This window comes from Rissa tridactyla, chromosome 13, assembly GCF_028500815.1.
Source record: "Rissa tridactyla isolate bRisTri1 chromosome 13, bRisTri1.patW.cur.20221130, whole genome shotgun sequence".
Lineage (NCBI taxonomy): Eukaryota > Metazoa > Chordata > Aves > Charadriiformes > Laridae > Rissa > Rissa tridactyla.
In genome coordinates this window covers 6,425,947-6,449,229 of record NC_071478.1, presented here as the reverse complement: position 1 = coordinate 6,449,229, position 23,283 = coordinate 6,425,947, and the positions used below count along the sequence as shown (strand labels likewise).

Below are 23,283 nucleotides of genomic sequence, written 5' to 3'. Positions count from 1 at the left end.
TCACCTGGATTTGGCCTCTCCCTTCTGCGCCGTGTCACACACGTCTGTGCTTGCTCATCCTGGATGGCTGAATGTTTTAGGTTTAAGCCCTTAACGGGAAAAACTTTCCTTAGTGGAACAGCTTTAGTCAGCTCAAGCTGCTTAAATGAATCTTATTAGGTGCTGGAGTGTGGCACACACTTGCAAGGCTGCTCTTTGGAGCTGCTTCTTGGTGGGTTACGCCGAGGTGGCCAGAGCCAGAAAGGTGCTTGTAACAGGAGTTAGCGAGGAGACCTTCTCTCGGGGTTACGTTTCTGACAGTGACAGCTATTGAATGGTAAAATTCCTGCTGTGATGATTTTAGGGTTTGACTTGAAAGCCTGGAAATCCACAAAGTGTCACTGAAGGGGTGAAATTCCCTCGTCTGCCCTCTTTGCTGGGCTTCGACGGAGCGGCGCAGGGAGCAGAGCCGGGGTTTGGAGAGGCTTTGAAACAGAATGGTGAAGGAGGGCGCGGGACGAGCTTTTGGCTGCGTTAGCTGGCTCATCAAGATCGCTCGGGGCCTGCGTGCTTCTGCACAAAGAAGCTTTTCATCCAGGCTATGAGACATGCTGACCTGGTTCGATTTATGAGAGTTTTGATTCCATCAGTGCGAGCGTGTGTGTTTGGGAGGCAGGACAGAACGAGAGCATTTTTCTCAAAAAGAAAATCCCAGTTCTCTTTTTATCAGAAGCCTGAGGAGGATGTGAGCAGGTGAGCAAGGTCTGCAGTTGCTGCAAAACCTTGATTTTTAAAAACAAACCAAAGAAATCTCAATACTCAGTGTGGAGGTGGATTTTAGAAGAATGTGAAAGGCTCCTCACCATGGGGTCCTGAGTCCTTGTCTCCTGCAAACCCCGGCTGCTTCCCCTTAGTGTCGCCACAGCAGAATGAACCAAGCAGGGCAGTTGTTTGCAAGTCGGACGGAGCTCTGGGTTCCTCCAACCTGCCCTGCTCTCTGGCTGGAGTGAATACTGGTTTTATTCTATCGTATTAATGTTGGAAGAAGTTGCTGGCATTTGCTTCTAGAAGCTATTTTTACGGCCGCATGTAATCTTCCGAAGTTACGCGATACCTCTTAGGTGTCTGGGTGCAGGAGAGGTCCGAGCTGAGATTTTTTTTTTTTTTTTTTGGATGGAAAGCTGAAAGGCTCCTCTCGGCAGAAGCGTGCCAGCCCCACGCAACCCAAAGGCACCTTTCCTCTCCTCAGGAGGGCAGGCAGAGCGTTTCTTCGAGCGTGTCCCTGCATGATCTGCCCCGCCGCTCTCAGCTGTTTGCAAACACGTGTCTCCTGCTCGGCGGCGCCATGAGCTGGACCCCGGCCATGGTTCTGGGGCTGGAGCTGATCTCTGGTGGGATTGCTCGGGAGAGGAGAGCCCAGTTGCTTTGAAGTTGCTGCACTGTTTAATATTAAAAGTCAGCGGTATTTGCTTGCATGTCTCGGCCAGGTCAGTTTTGTCATGGGGTGTGTTTGCACAGTGAGAGCTTGTTTGGAAGAAAGCAAGAGAGGCCAAAACCAACCCGACACTGGCATGTTTTGCATCTAATTAGGTTTTGGTTCTGGTTTGCTGCGTTCCACGACATCCTTTCCTGAGAACTGGGGATTCGTCAGTCCAGGGATCCTTATCCTGGCGGTGGAAACGCCCTGGGTCACCTCCTGGGCGCGTGCGCGGGGCTGAGCACAGCAGGGCTGCAAACGCTGTTATAATATAAATAAATAATCACAGTCCAACTGTGACGGTCGCACCCAGAGAAATGCGGCGCGGCAGGAATACTGAGCTCAGAAATGAGCCGTGACATTGTTGTAGGCTTGGAGACACTTTATGAAAAGTGATTTAAAGGATTGCAGCTGTTCAATTTCACAGATGAGGCAAGTGAGAGGGGATGTTGGGAAGGGGCAGAAGGCAGTGGAAGCGGGCTTGGGCATTTTTCTTTTCCCATCGTATAAAACCTGAGGGAGTATCCAAGAAAATGAGGAAAAAGACTCGTTTGAAGTGAACAAACAGAAATATGCTTTGTACATACGGGCACTGTCTCCCAGCAGCGTGTTCCAGGAGCTATTGCTGAGTTCGGAGCTGGCAGAGAAGCTCCAGTACTGGTCGAGTGAGGATGTTTCTTGGCTGGTTTCGCTCTTAGGTGCCAGCTATGGGCAGGGCTGTGAGCCCGTGGGTCTGATCCAAACCGAGCTCTGATGCAGCAAACAGGCTCTTCCGCAGGGTAGGTTGGTCCCCATCCATATCGGGGTGTCCTCCTCATCCGCCTCACTGAGAGGTATCTGGTCCCAACAGCTGCCAGGGAGGCAGCACGTGAAAATGGTGTGATATTTTATAATGACGCTAGATTTAATTCCATCTTCCTAAAAAATTATTAGTAAAAAAAACTTTTAAAGGGAAGAGGGAAGCTTAGTGAAAACGTTCTGGTTTGTTTGACTTTCTTTGCGTAAAACTAAAAATCACCAATAATCAAGAGTTTTTTCTAAGAGCACTGCCAAACTGTGGTTCTTGGCCAAACTGCAGGGGAAATGTTTTTGGTTTCCATATTAATTAGCTGTAATGTTGGGGTGCTTAGTTGACTTCTGTCATGTTCAGCTTGGGAACAGAGGAATTGTTTGAATGCTCTGTGACCTTTAGCTAAAGGTGAAAAAGCACATTACTTACACGCTTAACCTTCTAATGTGTCCGAAGTTCATGCTCTCTCAAAGGAAACTTTGACATGAAGGACATTCATTTTCAGGCAACCTGTGGATATTTTCTGTAAACAGATCAATTTCCCTGCGTAGCACATGTCCCCCTTTCCTTTTAAAGCACCTTCGTGATCAATATTCCCTGGGGACAGAAGGGTTCTCCTCTCGTCCTCCTCCGTGAATCCAGTTTCTTGCTGTGCCCTCCTTATCGGTCATCCTTCTCCTGCGAGGGCCCTGCCATTTCAGCGCTGCGGGAGCGATGCGCTTGGGAAGCAGGTGGGGCTGCCGGCAGGGCGGTACCCGCCGCAGGAGATGCTGGGGGTCGGGGCACACAAGGTGTCCTCGCGCGCTGGCTTCTGTGCCAAAACAGCTTCTACTTCTGGGGTGATTTTAGTGTTTTACCTATTAAGAGATACTGAATGGGTTGGGGGATTGGTAGGATTGGGGTGTGTGCACATGCATGTGAAATCGGTGCTCAGTTGTCACCTGAGTCCCCACTGGGGAGCACCATCCCCTCCCCGCAGAACAAGAGGCGCCCAGCACGCCTGCAGGGTGCTGTGTGGGCCTGTTCCCTGCACGCTGCTCAGCTGAGATGGCAAACGTGAGCTTAACCCCTCTGCTTCAGCTCCGAGACCTTCGTTCCCCCTCCCGTGCCACCTCTCCCGTCTGGGAACAGCTCCGTAGTTCCTTCATTAAACTCCCCATTTGTAAAACAGCACTTGCACGGGAGCATCCCAGCCCGATTGTTTGGGGTTTTTTGGAACATGATGAGGAACTTCCTTCTCTGTCTGAACCAGAGACAAGGGTTTGGTGCAAACTTGTGTGTTGATTTGGTGTCCTAGCCAAATGGTGGCCTGGGGGAAATCGAGTGCCTTCCCTGCCCAGACTCCTCCTCCCAGCAGGGCGAGTTAAACCCCGCGTCCTGCTGTGGAAGGTGCTGTAAGGAGATGCAAGCTCCTGAGATGGCAGGAGCTAGCTCCTCTCCGCAGTGACATGGTCAGCGTGGCACGGTGACACCAGGTAAGCCTGCAGAGAGCCAGTGCGTTTTGCGTTACAGGCATGAGGCGCCTTTGCCGCTGTGTTGGTTTTCCTTGGAGTAGTTATTCACACTTTTATCTGCTGGAAGCAAAATGCCAGTCTGTGTCGGAGCTCCAGGAACTTGCAGAATGGAAGTTTACGGTGCCAAATGCTAAAATCCCCCAGGCTGCGAGGAGCCTTCTCCAACCACCTCCGAGCGCAAAGAAAAGCCTCCCGCCACCAGCTGCGCAGCTGAGCAGGGGCCGGTTCGTGCCAGAGATTTGCATCCTGAATTCTGCCTGCTGGGCTCCAGCTAATGTTTTAAGGAATGACTTGGAAATCAGAAACATACCTTGGAAATACCGACACTGATCAGGTCTGTCGCAAGAACTCGGTGCGATCTCTCTTGAAGTACCTTGAGGTTGCCAGTGGAGGATTGCATGAGCTCCGAGCAACTCAGCAGTGGATTTGGGAAAATTGGATTTCTGCTGTGGGACTGGGAGAGCATGAAGGTGAAGGAACAGGACACCTAATTCCCTGCCCTGGGGTCTCTCTCCCATTGCCAGGAAGGAGTTGGCTTACAGCAGTTTGTATTTAAAGCTCATTTTCCCTAGGATACAGCCTTTATCCAAAACAGTTCTTTTTCTTCAAGCTACTGTAAACTTCTGTGCTTGCTCCCTAATCTGCTTTTTGGATGTGATTTGATGCAGAGGGTGATGCTTTGCTCTTGGTTGATCTCGAGATTGTAAATCCACAGGGGAAGAAAAAACACTTGTTCTGCATATGTGGTTTGGCAATGGTAGAGACCCACTAAAGCCACAAAGTGTTTGCCTGCGGTGCTAGCCTGACTCTGCCCACGTTGTCCCACCAGCCCATGGAGACACCTTCTGCGAGACTGGGGGCTCTTGCTGGTTGTCACTATCCCGACATTTATTTAAAATGCTGAGCAAGTCAGGTTCTTTGACCTGAAGGACTTGCTGTGGAGGTGTAAGGAGCGTAGGAGAGCTGAATGGGGGACGTGGAAAGACAAAAGGGTCCTACATGGACCTTCAACTAGGTTATGGGTTGTGTGGGAGCATGTGTGGTGGGAGGTGGTGGGGACCACGCCGCAGAAGAGATGCGATGATGAACAGAATGACCTGGTGCCTTTAAGGTGGAAGTTTTTGGGTTTGTTGAGTGAGAAGAGAGTTGATTATCCCACATGGGTGTTTGTGACCACAAGTGGCTTGAGGAAGCAGAGCGCCAGGGGTGGGGAATGGAGGAAGGGCAAGACAGGTCATTCCCGGCTCAAAGGCGCCTGGATGTGACTGGGACAAAAGTCTTGTGATGGAGAGAGACTCAAAAGCAGCACTGTAATGGATGTTCTGCTGCTCTTTGGGCACCTCTGGCTGCCGGGGAGAGGGCTGGTGCCAGCACCCGGCACTGGTCAGATGACTGGGAAGCCACAGCAGCTGAGAGCTGTCCCCACCGAGACGTGACTTCTTCTCCATGAATGGCATATTCAGATGGGACAGCTACACGCCGCTGACAGCCCCGGTTTGCTCGAGAGGGCGTCGGGAAGGATGCGTTACTGTGCAGCTGGTACGGACGCTAATGGTGCTGGCAGCAGACGTGGCCCCAGTGCAGGGACGGCAGCAGAAACCAATGCCTTCCAAGAAGGGGCCACGCGCAGTGTGGTCACCTCCTAAAACAAAAGGCCAAGTCAGCAGCATTTGAGAGATGGATGGCAGCGAGACCGTGTTGGAACAATAAGGGCATTTGTCTTTTCAGCACATGTTGCATCCCCGTAGGCAAGATAAAAATGCGTGTATTCAGCCAGGTTTTTATTACTGACCTTATCTTCAACAGTGGGGCTGATTGTGGAGGAGTTGTTGTTTGGTTTTTTTGTTAATTTTTTTTTAAATTTGCAGTAAGCTCCTCCCAGGCTTTTGGGGAGGAAGTGAGGCAGACAGCGATGTACTTGTGGACAACCTGTTTTGATCAATAACTGCCTCCTTTGGACTTTGGCGGAGTTTTCCTGTAGCAGAGGATGGCTCCTGTTTGCTGGGGAGGCTGAGGGTGACACCACGCTGGTCCCCTCGCAGCCCGTGCTGTGGTGGAGCAATGGCTCTGCTACCACCCTGGTTCCTCCCAAACCTTCCCCCTTTCTCTTGCCTGAATCGGCTTTGGGAAAAATTATTTTCTCCAGGCAAAGGCTAAAAAGAGCATTTCTCGGTCTGACGAGCAACTGCTGTGCTGCCAGTGCCAAGGGGTATCCAAGCACCGGGGAGTTTTTCCATTTATTGCTAAAATAGGTCACGCTCGCTGCTGGCAGAAAGAGGTTTGAAGAATCAACTCTTTTTCAAAGGTCAGGGTGTGTAAAGCAGGGGTGGGGGGCATCCCCGGTCTCCGGCAAAGCTGCTGGAGTGGTGGCCCTGTTGCTTCGGCCACCTCACCTTGGCCCGAAGAGCTGGTCTGCCTGGCTCGCAAGTGGCACCGATTGCTAGCCCGGCCTCCTGCCGCCCCAGGGTTGCATCAGGGGGCTCAAGAGGCAGCTTATTGCATGAATTAATTGCTGGGTGGTCAGAGGCCCTTGCAGGTTTCAAATCGGGATATGCTGCTCCGTGCTGGCTGTGTGCTCCGGGGAGTGTGGGAAGCTCGACCTTCCACGTGCTCCCCTGGGGGACAGGGCGGCTCTGCAGACCGAGCCTCTGTGGTCGAGTCTTGGCCACCATGTTGGGCTGCTCTGACTTGTGTGTCCCCTCTGACCATCCTTGTTGTATAGGGAATAGCTCTGGGCATCAGAGGCGTAGGGTGTTCTCTGGTTTGGGGAAACACCAGCAGAAAAGCAGGAGGAGGAGAGGGATGGAGGACGTGGCTGGTGCGGGCACTGCTCTGGGCAGTGCTGTCTGCAGCTGCTCTCACCTCTTCTCTTGCGAAATACCGGTGGAAACCAGGACACCCTGGTTGAAGGTGAGGTGCGGGCTGGAACAAGGTCCCCAGAGCCAGCGGGATGATGCCAGCGGGACGAGAGGAGTGTGGGACGTGGCAGGGCAGCAGCTGTAAAGTGCCCAGCTCTGGCTCTGCGTGCCACCAGTGCCACGGCTTCTGGGGGCACCAGCCTCACTGCCTCACCCATCAGCTCCCAGCACGGCACACGTGCTGCTCACGAGCAGCAGGAGCGGGCCAGGCATCCTCCTCTGAAATTAGATAAGGGACGATTTATAAATAGAGAGATAAATAGAGATGCTTTGGCATTGTTTTTTGCTCGCTATTCGGACCATGCCATTATTAATCGGCCTCATTTAGGCTAAACGCTTGGGAGTGCTTCAGCAGAAATAGCACGTTGTTAAGAAATAAGGATTATTTGCAATGCAATGCTGGGCGAGCTCGTAATGAACATCCCACGACCTAATCCTTGGTGGAGGTGGTGCGGAGCTGGGATTTGCTCCTCGGTGAGCACATGTGGTGCCCTGGGCTGTTTCCCTGCCTGCGAAAAGTGACGAGGACAGTGTGGGGCAGCGGCTCGTCGCTGGGCGAGGGCTTCCGTGCCTGCGGAGCTCCGCAGGTGAGGTGCTGCCTGCGCCCGATGCTGTGATTAGAGGTGGCTGGTGGCACAATTGCCACCCTCCGCCGGGGAACCGGCCCAGCTGGCGGATGTGGTGTCTGACCCCGGGACCGCTCCTCCTCGGCGTCACTGCAAAACAAGAGCCGGTGGTTTTCAAGCGAAGCTGTCTCCGCAGTGAAACTTGGCGGGGAGCTCCAGGTCGCTTTCTCGGCTGAAGTCGTGGTAAGTGGCAGGGGACGGATCTGAACGCTTCGGGCTGCTCGAGCTGTGCTGCAGGTGCTCGTCTGGCTGCGCTCTGGGTCTCCAGGGGTTTGCTCCAGAGCTGTTTTCCGAGGAAGCCAGAAGCACTGGGCGTTTGTACTTGTTTTTGTGCTGGTGGGAGGAAGAGAGGAGGAGCAGTTCGCCTTTCTGTTGCGAGACCAGCTCCAGGCTTCCTTTCTGCAGGCCTGGTGTCTCTGGGGTCTTCTCCTCGGGGGCTAATTCTTCCAGCTGCGGGAATGCCGTCTGGATGGAGCAGTAGATGCCTTGTCCGTATGGATGTGCTCTATGCTGGAGCTGGGCGAGGAGGGTCAGAGCTGCTGTTGGCTGCGGCGTAGCGTTGTCTGGCTCTGCGTGCTGCGGGTCAGCGCCCGGGGGTGCTTCCAGCATCGCTCTCAAACCTCCCTTTCTTCTTCCGTGCTGGGGTCAGGCAGCCCGGACCCGGGCAGCTGTGGGCAGGGGAAGGAGAAATGAAGTGCACCAGCAAGTGCACGCGTTCAAAACAGAAAGCGAGAGAGGCAGAAAGGCGGCGCGGCTGCCTGCAGTTATTAGTTTAGTGTGTGGGTTATCCTCAGGTCAGGGGATGGCGCAGAAGATTTTCCTAGAGACATCGTGGTAGGTAAGGCAGCAGGCTGAAAGCTTACAAAAAATGTTTAAAAAAAAAAAAAAAGGGGGGGGGGGGGAGAAGGCTTTTTTGCCTTTTTTTTTTTTTTCTTTTTTTCTTTCCTGCAGGGCCGTCTGTGTTTTTGTGCTGCTGAGGGTTTTTCTGTAATATTGCATCTAGTCTCCTGGCTTTAGAGAGTCTGATTAGCGTATCTAAATGAGCCTGATAGACTCGGGTTATTTAGGGTCAGAGGATTTTCCAGAATGGGGAGGGAGACGGCGCTCTTGGCGCTCCCAAATCAAGTAATAACACAACAAGACCTTGAGACAGGGATTGCTTTCACCAGCACCCCAGGCAGGGGCAGCGTGGACGTGTCCACCCTTCCTCGCTGGCAGCGAAGGACGCTTTCGGCACCTCTGGCTGGGCCCAAGCACCTCTTCAGTCTGCTCCGTGAAGGAGTGTGTTTTAATGAGGCTGCCTTTGGCTCTTTAGCTTTTTATTTATCTAAATGTTGGCCTTGTGCTGTTTGGCTCTGCCGGGGTGATTTATGGCACTGTAGGCACCTCGGTGTCCATCTTCGGCCATGCTGTTAGTGCTGGCTCAGCCCAGCCAGCGGCTTTTCGTGGTGTGGGGCCAGGAGCTGCTCAGAAGGACCCACTGGAGCCAGCTCTCATCAGGGCTGATTTCGGGTGGAAAGTGGCTGTATTGCAGTCTTTTTCACTCATAAGACCCTTCCTCACCAATCACCGGACCAGGCATCAGTCATGAGGTCTGTCTTCAGCATCATCAGTCATCAGCCTGCAACAGAAATGGGCTTGATGTAAGGGAGAGGGAATCAGACCCCTGTGTGAAGGCCAGGGGTTTGCAGTGTCCATGTGGGATGCCGTGAAATCTGCCCCTGGGCGCTTGTGGCTCCAGCTGACTGCTGAATTGCAGCGTGCGCTGCTGTGGGCACCCGAAATCTTCTGCTGTGTGGAACTGCAGTTCTGGTGATGGTTCCAGCAGCTGCTTGCCTGAGCTCCCCATCGCCTGGGCTCCCCGTCGCCTGCCTCCTGAGCAGCAGCTGCGCAGCCCCACGTCGCTGCCACATGTCCCTTCTCCATAGGGCGGCCTGCAGCCCTTTCTCCGTGGGTCGCTCGGAGCTGGGGCAGTACAACGTGGGGCTGAGCTGCCTCAGCCCTGAAGGGCTCCCCGATGTGATTTCATTTGGGCGATGTGCTCAGGAGCTAGGGCAGGTGCATCGGTTGAAACTGAATAATGTAGATTTTCCTTGTCATTTTTCTAGTTTTAGTTATCTGGCTTCACCCTAAGCTTTGGAGATGTGGCTTGCTGGTTGCAAAATGTCTGTTTCTTGCATGCAAGGCTGATGGTCTGGGCCAGGGCAGCGATCCAGCGTGGTGTCATACCAGGTGGCTTGTGAAGGACAAAGACAGCATTGCATTTCTGCGACTGGAAGACGTATGACCCAACACTGCACTTGGGTGCCAAGCTGCTCCCAAGCGACAGGGATCCAGCCTTCCTCTCCTGGCTGGGTGCCTTCCACCGTTTTCCAAGTGTGCTCCTGACCTAGGCCAGCTGTTGCCCTTGGGCAAGTGCGGTTGGCCCGGCATCGGTGAGTGGGTTGTGGCAGGAGCAGGAGGCACCAGAGCAGGGATGTGCGGAGCGGGATGATGCTGGGGAGATGCTGGGGGACAAACGTCTGTGCTGGAGGGTGCAATCCTTCCGCCAGCGCTCCACAGTAGAGGCATTTTTGGGGGACCTCTGTGTCTGAACCGATTCTTACCAGTTCAGACAAGCTTTCCAGCCGCTTATGAGGCGGCTCGCCTGGCAGCATATGGATTTGCTTCTGTCGGAGAGGATGGATGCCCCAGGGACTGGCCTGAATAAAGCTCTGCCAGGAGAGCTGCAGAGGTGTGTGTGGGTCAGGGGAGGGTCCAACCCTGACCATGGGAGGTGTGCGTGGGCTGGGAAGGTGTAACCCTGACCATGGCAGCTCAGCTTCCGCATCGCCCGGACACTCCGCAAACCCTCCGTGGCTTTGGATGGTCAGTCATGGGAGAGGGGAAGCTCGGGCCTGTTTGTTTATTCTCTGGCTACACGGTTAGGGGGGACACAGTTCCTTTCACCCGGGGTTATATTTTGGGAAGTTGCTGTTGTATCAGGAGAAATGATAAGGTCCTGACATTGAGACTTCCAAAGTGATTTTGGTTGCTTTGCTTTGGTTTGTTTTGGAAACATTCCCCCTCCTTTGTCTGAGTAATGAAGCTTAATTTCTATCAACAGAAGTAGAGAAGGTGCTCATCTTGCCTTTGCATCTCCTCCTGCCCTCTGCAAACCCTCCTCCCACCCTCCCTCCCAAACCTGTTGATGTGCCAGAGCCCCTGACTACCCGTGGTCTTTCTGCTTCCTTTGTTTCTATTTCATGACACTTACTGAATTTATGAAATTCTGCAATGCTTCCACAAGTACCTCTGTGTGGGAGCACCTGAACCACAAGGAACACCAAGGAGGTTGGTGTGAAAGGAACAAAGTCCCGACTGGAGGCAATGGGAGAATCGAGGGCACTGGAGAAGACACTCTGACACATCGACAGATCTGGGGAGGTGGGAGGGAGGGTTTGCAGAGCGCAGGAGAGATGCCAAGAGGGAGAGGATGAGCAAAAAGAAGAATTGTAGCAAAAACCCGCAAAGCAATGGAGAGGAAAAGGAGCAACGTGTAGCTTGAGGCTGCCATGTTTTTAGTTGCATGATTTCAGGTGTCTTGTAGCTGCCCTTGAGCAGGTGCCAAGGCTGCGCAAGAAGTTTTAGGTCAGGATGGGGACAAAATGATGCTTGTGCTGCGTGCTTCGGCAGTGGGGAGCTCACGTGGCACCCTCTGGACACCATTCCATCATCCCTGCCCGTGCTGGGAAGCTGCAGCGGTGCTGGCAGCAAGGTGCCTCCCAGCATACGTCTTTAAAACGCTGCTAAACAAAATTTTGAAGCCTCTTCTGAATGCAGCTCGTAAACCTTCCCAGCATTTGCATTTTGAAAAACACAGCCATAGCTCACAGTGCAATTTACTGTAGTGACTCTCCGAGCAATTAAACCACCTACGTCCTGCCGGGTCTCCCGCGGTTCCTTTGACAGTTCATCACAGGGCGCAGAAATTTGTCAATTTTAATCCACCTCACTAATTTTTAGGTTATGTTTTCTTCTGGTGAAAGTAAACGCTGGTGCGAGCGAAGCGGAGCAGGTCAGAGTGAGTGGGGCGATGTCTGGAGAAGCAGGAGCTGGTGCTCGCCAGCCTTGCCGTCGGTGGGGCAGCCGGAGAGGCGTCTGCCATCCCGCCCCAAGCTAACGGCCCGCTGTAACGAGCTTCCCTGTCGCTTCGGGCCACGCCAGCAAACTTTAAGCTCCACCAGCAATTTTCTGACGGGGGGATACAGGAGGAAAAGGCAAAGCTCAGCTGAGTGTGGGCAGGGGGAAAAGGGATAACAGATGGTTCTCAGGACATGCAAGAGCATTTTTGGGGTTTTTTTGGTTTTTTTTTTTTTTCTTTCTTTCTCTTAAGGGCACAGCCTTCGAGCCTCCCAGACAAGTAATTCTTGTTTATGCGCCCACAGAAGGTGATGGTCCTGCTTGTGGGCCTGTTGGCGTGGCTTCCCAGACGTGGTGTGTTTGTTTTTGTAGGTGGATGTCAGGACCTGCATTGCTCTTTTTTTTTTTTTTTTTTTTTTTTTTAAACCAGGATGAGTGCAGATGTGGGGAAGCTCTTTGTAGGTAACAGTTCTGCTTTGGCTGGGGCTATAGGAGCTGATGAGCTCTTCCACTTTAGATTGCTGACTTTGTCCCATCTGTGGTTGGACATATTCTGTCCATATTCAGCACATATTCTGTCCTGAAGCCCCTCAGAGCCTCCTGTATGGATGAAGAAAAAGCAGCATCACCTTAACACCTCCCTTAACACCTGGATTTACAGCAGAAGTGGAACATCCCCATGAGGATGAGTAGACGCTGTTCCGGTAATGCCCTCCTTATGTTGCAAGAACCTGTCTGGAGACACCCCTTACCCTAAGGCCAAGGTCTGAAGTGGCCAGGCTGGAGGTGGAGACCAGGAGTTTGGGGCTGGCAGAGGTCACTGGTTCCTGGTGTTTCCCAAGATCAGTCAGAACAGAAAAGCAGCAGCATCACACTATTGCCTGATGCTGGGGAGAAATGAACCCGATTCCAAATGGTGGCGCACCTTTCTAGGCTCAAGGAGAAGTCGTGGCCATCAGACACTACCGTTCCTTTTGCCTCCCCCATCTGATATTTGTCCTTTTCTGCTTTTGGGCGAGAGCCTGGGTGTGGGGTAGGGGAGAAAGAGCTTTTCTCGGCTCTCCTGGACCAAGTGCTTACAATTTCAGTTTTTCTTCCTGGCTTTGCAGAAAGCTGCTATGCAAACATCTTGTTTTACCTTCTGGTGACCAAAGATGTTGGGCTTTGATATTCCCTTCTACTCTGCATCTGGCTGGAGAATGGCATCCAGTGCTCGGCTGCTCTTCAGCTTGGGAGAAGGGGTCTCTAGGTGCAGGTTGGTGCTATTTAAGCTCCCAAATCCTTTCTTTGCCTGACATGTGCCTTGTGGGGCACTTCTCCAGCTTCCCTACTACTGGAGCATGTCAGTCTCCACTACGGCAGATCAAATAATTTTTGTTGCAGCTGTTAGGGCTGAGACTCCCCTGCCCACACCCCCAGCTGCATGCACGTGGGAGTTTGTTTATTGATTTTTTTTTTTTTTTTTTTTAGACTCTGAAATTTCTTTTTTCTTTTTGAGGGACTCGGAGCTTTTTTTTATTCCGGTTGAGAACTGTTCAAAATAGACTGCCAGGTGGGATTGGTTCTTCTAACGTAAATGTGTCAGTGTTACCAGGGATATTCTGTGGCAGGGCTTTCTATGCCATAGCTGAAGGTCTTAGTTAATTAGATGATTAGTCTTCTGGTCAAGTATCTATCTGCAAATAAAAAAACAGCAGTTGAATGTAGCTGCTAAAATACTGTTGCTGGAATCAGTCTGTGGCACAGAGCAGGAGGGCTTCTTATTTAATTAAAATCAGGAACATACTGTACTGTACTCTCCAAGGGTCAAGGAACAAAAGGGACATACACATAATAAGTAGCAAACTGTCCTTTCAAACCGCTTGAGCTCAGCCCAGGGGAGCTGTGTTTAAAGGGACACTCTCAAGATAACATTTGTGATTTCTCTTCTTTCTTTCTTTTTTTTTTTTTTAATTTTCTTTTTTCTTTCTTCATACTGCTGTGTGGACTATTGAAGCTGAAAGCATCCCGTGACTCTTCATTTTCTTCTTACCTGTTCTTCCTCTCGGATTTGAAGCTGTCATTGGGACCGCTCGGATGCCAAAAATCCCTGTGTGCGTGCCTGGCGGCAGGGCTGGGCTTGCTGGGGTCCCTTACCAGGAGCCAGCCCACGCGCTGCCCCAGTCAAAGGCTGGAGGCAGGCTGGACCGGGGGCCGAGCTGCCATCCCAATACACTGCAGGACTGGGGCTTCCTGGGAACCCTTTTGGGGGTGGAAACGCACTGAGCTGTGTGGTCCAACATCCAGTGCTTCACAGGAGCAGTATCTGTATGGTTTCTTCTGCGTTGCCGGGGTTCACTGCTTGCTTGAAAGTTGCCACCAGCCTAACGAGCTCTTCTGTGTTTGTTTCTGCAGGACGTCGCGCTGTTGGAGTACCAGCATCATTCCAGGGATTTCGCTTCCCACCTCCCGCCGGGGTCTATCATGCAGCCGCAGCGGCGGAGGCCGTCCCTGCTCTCCGAGTTCCAGCCAGGCAATGAGAGGTACCGGCTCCCCGCGTCCCCCCGGCCACAGGCATCCCGACCGCATGAGCGAGCGTTTTGCGCAGCGCTGTGATGCGGAGGAGGGAGCTGTGTGAGACCTTGGGCGATGTTCTGTTGTGTGTCAGTACTGACTGCGCTCAGCCTCCCGGCCAGTCTTACCTTCGTTGTGCTAATGCAAGTGGCACCTTTGCCTTCTGGTTTCTTCCCTTGCACTGTCATGCATTTTAAAGACATCTTAAAAACACCAAACAACAAAAAAAAACCCACCCCCCTCACTTCTGTGAAGGCACACATCGCCGTGGCTGGTTGCATTGGCTTTCTTTAATGTAGAAAGTAACGCTGTGTTGTCGGGTTCGGTCTGTGGCTCCCGAGGCTGAAGGGAGGAGTGAGAAGAGCTTATTTTCACTGAGTGTCTCCGCTTCCTCTTCTGCTGCTCTTCCTCCCCGCATTCATTGTTTTTGTTTCTTATTCTGCCTTTCCCTTGCAACTTTCTCCAAGCTGCTTTTTTCCCCCCCGTCTGCTCCCCTCACATCCATCCCCACGCCCCCATTTTCTTTCGTAGCCTCCCGTGGGAGGCCAGCAGTGTTTTTGGGTGCTGCGCAGGCAAGCGCTGGGTGGCTGGAAATGCTATGGATGCTTTAGCCACAGGAGCTGATCTGTTCTGAAGGCCATCACTCTCACTCTCTGTTTCGTCACAAAACGCTACGCTCTCACAGTTTCTCTTCTGCATTTGATGCTTAGTGGTTTTGGAAAATACTGGCCTGGAAGTGAAATAAGAGCCTTGCTGCACTAGATTTAGGCAAAGCATTTTTTTTTTTTTAATGCTTATTCCTTATTTGGGCTAAGAATAAATCCAGTGCAGAGTCACAGAGATGAATCTGTTTCTCTAAAATTATAATTGTTAGGGGAGAGGAGAAAGGCCTCAGGGTGCTGGATGCATAAGGGCATAGACGTGGACACAACTCTTTTTCTAGCGGCATGGGTTCGGCTTGGTGCTCGGCAGAAGCAAACCCATGGGAATTTGGAGGCAAAAAGTAGCCTCCGAAGTTAGTTTTGCATCAGCCCTACTGGATGTGCTCTTCTGGATCGTGCCTGGCGCACCTGGATGTGCAGGGGGCAGTGTCGCTTCTGATGATGAGTAATTTATTGCAGCGTGTTACATTGCCTGGGCTTGCTTTGGTTTCTCAGCGCTTTGATTTCTTAGCACGGAGTAACATGGTGAAGTTGGAAGTGGGTCAGATTCAGCTAAATTTGGGGGAGATGGGTAAAGAGGACCCAGCAACATGCTCCTGCCTGTTTTCATTTTTCACACTAGTTGTGGTTTGCAAAATGGAGAACCAGCTCTGCTCTCCAGTAAAATGAAGGTTTCAAGGTCTGAATATGGCATTTAAAAAAAAAAAAAAAAAAGTATCTTGATTCTTCCACATAACTAAAAAAAAAAACCTTCAAGCCTTGGTGTCTGCTGTACCACCTGCCTAATCTGGTGTGGTCATCCACACATCTCGCTTTAGTTTACAGATGTTTCAAGCTCTCCACACTTATTTTTGTGTCGGCAATCTCACGAATGTGGGTAAATGTTAATCGAGGTTGTCAGGTCTAGATACCCATCTGAATGCTTATTGTGATTACTTTGCTTTCAACATGAATGGTGAAGTTTGGGCATGCTATAAAAAGAGACTTTTTTTGGTAACAGACCCAACTTACGTTTCATGCCTTTTCCCTGTAACATCCAAAAAATTGAACTTTTGCAAAAATAATACTGGGTAATAAAGCTAAAAATGACACTTCTGCTCAGTTGGCATCTTGTGCCAGAATATATAGGATTAGACTCGTTTAAAAAAAAAATTTGGGGCATCTGGGGATGCAGGAATGGAGGGGGGTCTGTAGAAATTTTTCATACAATATAATTAATTATTGAAGTAATCCAAACTGGGTGGCATTTGGGGTTGGGGAGGTGTTGGTCCATTTTGCAAAACCAACTACTGTTTCTCTGCATCTTTAAGCGCTGCACTTAAAAGTTGTATCTAGGGGGGCTTTGCTTTTTCATCTTTGTGGTGTGAGGATCCGCTCTAAAATAGCGCCCGATGGGTGCTTGGTTCCTCACCTAAGGGTTCCTCAGGTACTCAACAGCCAAGACCCTGGAGCTTCTGGAGCAGGTTGGGTTGGTCATTGGTGCCCACCCCAAAAAATAGCTCTGGCTCTGCCTGGTGCAGAGCAAAGCCTGGACAAGGGAGGGTGGCAAAAGCTGCCGTCTCTGCAGCTGAGTCCCCTTGGCAGGTTCACGCCGGGCGCATCTGTAAGCACTTTGGCTTCGTTCCTGGGCTGGGACTGATGGGTTTGAGCAGAGGCAGCTGGCTCTCAGCGTGAGGGGCTGGGGAAGAAGTAACATCCTCAATGTGGGCACAGGGCATAAATAGAGCAAGGCACAGCCGTGTGCTGTGTCTGAAAGGAAGACCTTCACCTTGGTTCCCTGCCTGATGCCCCACCAGGCATGCAGTGGTGGTGGGCGTGAGACAATCCTCGCCTTGAAGCAAGTGTCGGTGGAGGGGAACCCTTCCAATCGCCCGCTGCTTCGGGAGTTCAGAGGAACCAGCCTGTCTGCTGTTGGTTGTGGTGGCCGACGCTCTTCCAGGAACACCCTCCTCCTTAAAGAAGTCAGTTAGTGAGTCGGGTGCAAGTGGAATGTGGCAGACGGACAGCGCTGGGGAGTGAGCCCCGTGCGTGTTCCCAGATCCCTGCCCTGCTATCGCCATGCCTCGCGCTGATCCAGAGCACTGCCTGCAGCCTGGTGAGCATGCTTCGGCCCTTGGTCCCGGTTCCTCTGAGCCCACCTGCCTGGTGGGTGGCTGCTGTTTGCTCTCCTCTCCTGGAAACCCCAGGGATTCGCGTTACTCTCTGTTGGTTTTGGGGATTGTCCCCCAGTTTGTATTTGCCTTCACCTTGGGCAGATCTCCAAAGCCTCTGGAGGCTGCCTTTGCACGTGGTATTTGTGGCTTGACCCCATGGATGCTTTAAATGCTGCAGAAATCATCTGGGCTTGCTTAGATGGCATTCCTACAGCTTTGCAGGTCTTCTGTCTATCCTGGCTGTAGCTTTGTGGTAGCCACCAGGGTGGTTGTTATTTGTGGTCCAGCGAAAAGGAAACAGGTCATGAAGCATTTCACCATGGGCACAGTGTTTTAATTATCAATCAGGTGTTGGTGGCGAAAAGCTGCTGAGTGGTAACTTGCTGGAAGGAATGGGGTGCTGAGATGGTCCCACATTTTGGGGCTTCTTGAGCAAGAAGCTCGTTGAATGTTAGACTTGGACAGCTTGACATCCCCACAGTGTAGCCTGGTGGGTCATGCAGGATGGGGAGAACCAGTTCCTGAAGTGTCACACCATCTTGGGCTCTCCTCCCTCGGTGGTGATGTGCCTCCTGCATCCCACCTCAGTTAACCCAGTTCTGCAGGAGATGCTGGGGAGTTGCAGGCTGCCCTTCTCCAAGTACATCAGCCTTGAGAGTCATTGTCACCCCTTGGTGGATGGGTAGAGACTTGAACTCCCCGTGCAGCAATTCTGGCTTGGAAGAAGGAAGGAAAACTTGAACCACTCTGAATCTGTTGCTGTCGGGAAAGTTGGCTCTGTCTGTCGTTGCAGGGATGTGCTGCTTTCCTTGATGGTTTTTTGGGTAGCAGGCTTTTTCTTGGAAGGATCCGCAGCCTTCCCCTTAGCTTGTTTGGTTGGCTGTGCCAACTGGATTGAAGGAGCGAAGAGAAGTATTTCAGGATCTGCTGTTGGTACAAGTCGTACCATGAATACTTGCAGAGGAATGTCCTGGCAAGGTGACAAGGATTAAGGTTTTTTTTTTCTCTTCTATATATATTTTGGTCCACAAAATAAGTGGGGAAGACTGGGTTGAGTGCTAAATGGCAGGTGCCAGTGGAATGAGGGGTCTGAAAAATCAAGGAACTGGGATTTTCTGACTTTTCATACACGTTGGGGTTTTAGAGCAAGGTTCTGTGTTAACGCAGGAATGCTGGGGTGGATAATGGCTTCTCTGGCAGAAAACCTGGCTGTAAATAAGCGGGATGCATGTTAACACAGTATATTCCACCTTTATCCAGAATAAGATGAGTCACTGTTTTCATAGGAGATTATTTTCCCAGTTCAGGAGATCATGTGCTTTTTCGGAGCCTTTCTACTTAGCAGACCTGAGGAGTTTGAAGAGTTTGCCCGGTGTTGATCTGAAGTATGACATTTAGGAGACGTTAAGCAGCTGCTGTGTATCTGCAGCCATCCGAGATATCCATGTGCAATATAGCATGAGAGCAGGCCTAATTACTGTGCTCATTGAATGTGATTAATCCTGCTGGCTGAGGAGCCCGGGGAGCGCTGGGAAGCCGGGGCTGGGACCGTGGCCACTGGAAATCGCGTGGAGCTCTCGGTCTTCATCTGTGCTGGGCCAAATGGCACCAACTGCTCCCGATTTAACAGCGTGACTGATCTGATTTTATTTATGGTCTTTAATTAAGTTTCCATTTTTAAAGGTGACCCTTTTCTCAGGAGTGAGCGGTAGTGCGGCTGAAATCCTTGCAACCATACATCTTCGTGTCTTTTCACACTTGAAATGATGTTCTGGGAGCTGCATTTTTTTCCTCCCCATAAATGAATGTGGGAAAATAGCGACCGGAAAGGGCAGATGCTGGTGTGTTGACACTTGGTGACAAGCCTCGTCTCGCAAGTGCCCTCTGCTGTGGTGTGGGCTGCGGGCATGTCCATGGGTGGGCGCAGAGGGTGACCGAGGCTCTGCAGAGGAGATGTGGAGACACTAGGCTTCGTGGAATGGACCAATGTGCCCTGGCAGGGACGTGTGAGGGCAAAGCCCAGGTTTCCCTTGGCTGGGATGGAAGAATAAAAGTTCATGAAGCAACTTTCCCGTGCATAATCTTGGACCAGATTTATTTTGAGGGAGGAAAGGTGGTCTTGCAACGTGTGCAGCAGGCCTGATGAAACGTGGAATGTCCCTGAAGCCATTAGTCCAGGGAGTGTTCCGGCCACCCAGGGTGGCCAAGAGGGTTTTCCTGTGGTGCGCCAGGTTTTGGATGCCTGGAGAATGCATGTGGGGGAGCTTGTGGAGAGACACAAATACTCCTTCTCCTCCTTGAGTGAGGCAGTGGCGATGTGTGGCACAGCGTTAAAGCTTCTGCTGGTCCTGTCCATGAATAATTCAGGCTCCGTCTATGAGGATCTTCAATATGCAAGTTTTAAATAAAGCATCTGCTCTCATCGAAATGGCAGTTGGCTTGGAAGAAGTTGGCTGAGGGGGTTGTGGCTGAGGCACAGCTACCTGCCCTTGTGTGGGAATGCACAGCTGGAGCATCATGAGGATGCACGTGGGACTGGCTGGGCACAAGCGCTCAGTCAGACCTGAGGACCTGGGTGTCCTTGAGCTGGACCACATGGTGAGCTCAGCATCCTGCTCGAGGCTGTCCCACACCTTTGCCTTGTGAAGACTCAGTCCTGCTGCTGGCAGAGGGTTGCTGAGGTCATGGGAGCTCCACCTTCCCCACCCAGACAGGCTGCCCTTCCCATGGCCTGTGTTGTTAAGTCGTGATGGTTTTTGTCCCTCCCCACCTATATGACAGAGGGAATATATCAGCTGTCCCTGTACGTGGTTTTCTAGCTGCCTGGTGGCAGGTTTGCTCCTACAAACCCTCCAGTTTCTCTCTCTAGCAAGTCTCAATTTGCCCAGTCTCCCACTCCGGCTACCATTAGCTGTAAAGTGGTTGCTGAAATCTCTGACAAATCTTAGTGTTGGCTATAAATAATTCACTTCAACACTAATGGTTTTCTGTATTACTTGCTCTCAAAAGCATTTTATTGTCTGTCTGTACCTGTGGGGGCTGGAGACTTTTTTTAAAGCTTATTTTTGGAGACAATTTCCCCCCAAACCATCTCAGCCAGAGGAAATAAACAGCTGCAGCAAGGCGATCGTTTGTCTTGGTTCTGGTTCCAAGAGACGGCGAGAGCCAGTTTTCCAGCCTGGTTATGTTGTTTGGCCCCATAATGTAAGGAACAACATTTGCGGATGGGAGCAAAACTTAAAATGTGCCCTTGGTGGGAAGTTGGTGGGAGCCAGCTCAGAGTCGCTGCTGGTGTTTTGAGCCCTTGGTGCAGGAGGCACGTCTTCGTGAAGTCAAGCCGGGTTCATGGGATGTTGCAGAATAGCCGTTGTTCCGCTGGCTGCCACCTTCTGCTGCTCAGTTGATGGAGAAAGGGGAAGGTTTGAAGAGCAGGGGAGGGTCGTGCTGCTCTGAAGAGCCGGGTGGTGTGCTCTTGAGGTGGGTTAGTGTGGTGGGAGAGTCCTCTTTGACCTCCCAAAAAGTTTGTATTTGCTCATTTCCCTCTGATTTGGCTTCAGCAAAGTAAAGAAGATAAAGATGACATCTATTTAGATCTCACCAGGGCTGCTCTGCCAGGCCCCAAGGGCAGTTCAGGATGTCTCATTTGATGCTCTCTCCCAGGAGAGAGATGCTCTCAGCTTCCTCTGTACCCAGCTAGCAGTCAACCCCTTTTTTCAGCCCATCTTTTGCTCCTCTGGTTCTCGTGTAGGTATAACGTAGCAGATGATGTTTTCCCAGGTCCCAGTGACACGCACTCACTGGATTGAGTCACAGATGCCCCACACTTGCCGTAGGATTTTATCCGCTCATACTTTCCTAATGCCCCGTGTGATCTGCTGGGGGAACGGCCCCAGTGAATGAGTAATGCGGCTCCGCAGCTGGTAGAGTGCGATTAGTTTGTCACATTAGTAATAAAACCAAAGGTCTAATCTTGGGTTATCTTGGTCTTCCGGACTCGGACCTGCCCAAAGCAGAGCTGTGGGCGGATGGCTGGACGTCGGGGCAAACCCTGGGCACCCAGGCTCGGTGCGTCAGCAGATCTCACGCCGCTCCGCTTGTTTAAAGTCGTTCAGTGTTTGTGGCGAAGGACTCCAGGTGAGGACTAACCTGCCCCACTTCATAATTAACGCTGGCTTTTGGTTTATTCCATTTAATCATGCATAATTCACATGCTATTAAAAACACTCTTTCCCTTCAGCAAAGTAGGAATCTCTGGAATAGACCAGCCAGGTGGGAACTATTTGGAAAATGCAGCAAAACCCCAAACTCGGTGTAACGGGAGGGTTTTTTAGGCAGGGCTATTTTTATGCCCGCAGCAACGTCATCGCTGTATAAAAGTCTGTTGTAAGGAGCTCGCTGCAGGTGTGGATGTAAAGAGTGAGAGGTGTGAAGGCTTCAAGCAGGAGCGTTTGTATTTGCAGCCAGGACAGGCTGAGCGGGTTGTGCTGGGCAAAGCAATCTCGGGAGCGGCTGGAATTTCCAGTGGATAAAGTTAATAGCAGTTCCAATGGATGTGGAAATGGAAATAAAATAGCACCCTATAACATTGCAGCTGCTTTCCCCGGCGTGGCCCCTGCCTCGCTGTAAGTAACAGCCTTTGTAAAGCTGAGTGTTGCTCTTATCTTAAAAATATGTGCTTTTCTCTGAGCGTAGCAGTCGTGTCAGGTTGTGTTGGGTTCCTGACAACTGCAGAGGTCTCAGAGCTGTCCTGTGTCAATTACCAGCTTCTTGGAAATACGGCCTTAAAATAAAAAAAAAGTGAAAATAAATACATCTGATTTTTAATTGCCTCAGTACAGCGGAGCCTTGGGTGTTGGAATATTTTAACACCTGCCCAGCTCAACAGTTGCTTATTGTTAGTGGGTTTTACAGCGGAGCCTGCAGTGTCGGCGTGCAGCTGCGGGCGGGCAGGGTTTGCACGAGGGCTTGGGACAAGCCAGCAGGAAACTTGAGAGGTGCCACGAGATATTTCTGGGCTCGCTGAGGAAAAGCCGATGATCATCCAGTGGTGAAGGCGTTCGCAGGTGAGGCGAGCTGTCCTTCGCCACCAAGTTTAAGGGCTTTTCTGCTCTGAAAAGTTCCCTGCGTGAGCCGTGCATTTGCTTTCCCGTAGGCTGGCGGCCGGCGTGGCGAAGGCAGTGCCGAGCGTCCCTGCGCTCCCGTCCCCTTTCCGCTGGGGAGGAGGAAGAGGACGAGCCAGATTCGGTTTCTGTGTGTCAGCAGCAAAGCTGCTGCCCAAATCCCAGTGCCGGCCACCTGTGCCAAACCCACAGCAGCAGGGTTTGGCTTGCGTATGCTTTATGTCTGCTGTTGATGTTTAAATTAAAAAAAAAAAAAAAAAAAGAGAGAGGGAGAAAAAGCTGTGTCTTGCTCCCTGGAGCGGGGTGAAGTTTGGTGCGCTGCTGCAGGGGAGGGCAGAGGGCTTTGCCTGAGGTGGTGCCCCTGAGGAGGTGGCTTTCAGCGGGGTTCCTCCTCTCCCTGGATGCGGTCCCAAGCCGTTACAGCCACTGGATAGGCTCCCGCTGGCTCCAGAGGGCTCTGGGTCTTTCCCTTTTTGTCATCCCCTCTGAGATACTTAATTAGCTAGGTAAAAATGAACGTTAGCAGTTGCAGTTTGTGGGTGGGGGCCACGCGATGCCCAAGTTCCCCTCTCTGTTATGCTTGCTCTTGACAAAACGCATCCCCTCCCTTCCTCCTCCTCCAGGAGTCTCAAAGGCTGTTTAGTTTGTCGTTGTTTGGTAACTGGGGAGGATACTTCACCAGGCAGCTCAGGAGAACTTGAACAATCTTTTAAGGGAGAAGGGGAATAAAAGCCATTTTTTCCTCCAAACTTTGAATCTCCTGTGCTTCGCTTTTTTGTTTGGTTTATTTTTTTAAGAGACACTTCTGCCTGAAGTGTTAGAAACACACCCTTGGAGCTGCTGCAGCAAAGCTGATCCTTGGGCACAGTAAAAGGTTTAATGTATTTTTGTAGGATCCCTTTACAATTCCCACCAGAGAATCCTGCTAAGAAAAACAGAACTACAAAAAAAACGTTTTACATTTGTTTAAAAAAAAAAAAAAAAGAGGCAAAACCAAACCAGATTTCCAGGTATTAACTGCATCATATTTAATGAAGGGATTTGAGCCCGACGTGACTTGTTGGAGCAGTTGCTATCACTGGATAACGTGCCTTTACAGCTTGCCAGGTCTGTGTCGGGGACGTGCAACTACATGTGGCCAGTTTCTTTCCTCCCCCATCCTGGAAAAATAAATCCCTACTGTCTAGCCATGGAGGAGTAGGCATTTTTTTTCCCCCAGCGTATAATCTTTGGTATTCCTATAGAAGATGCTAAATATAAACAGCAGTGAGGTACCTTTGACTAAACAAGCCAGACGTGGCAGAAGGGAGCTCTGCCTGGTCTCAGGGGTCACAAGGGGATTTATGGGCCATACTTGAGGATTTTCTGA

The 23,283-nt window shown here is 51.3% G+C and overlaps 1 protein-coding gene across 13 annotated transcripts in view; it reads left to right on the top strand.

The window, feature by feature from the left end:
* NCOR2 (nuclear receptor corepressor 2) overlaps positions 1-23,283 on the top strand; it is a 253,537-nt gene that overhangs the window by 76,552 nt on the left and 153,702 nt on the right. For all 13 annotated transcript variants that reach the window (XM_054220104.1, XM_054220103.1, XM_054220095.1 and 10 more), the window contains exon 3: positions 13,821-13,948. In XM_054220104.1, coding sequence (XP_054076079.1) covers positions 13,821-13,948 — 128 coding nt within the window. The remainder of the gene's footprint in view (positions 1-13,820; positions 13,949-23,283) is intronic.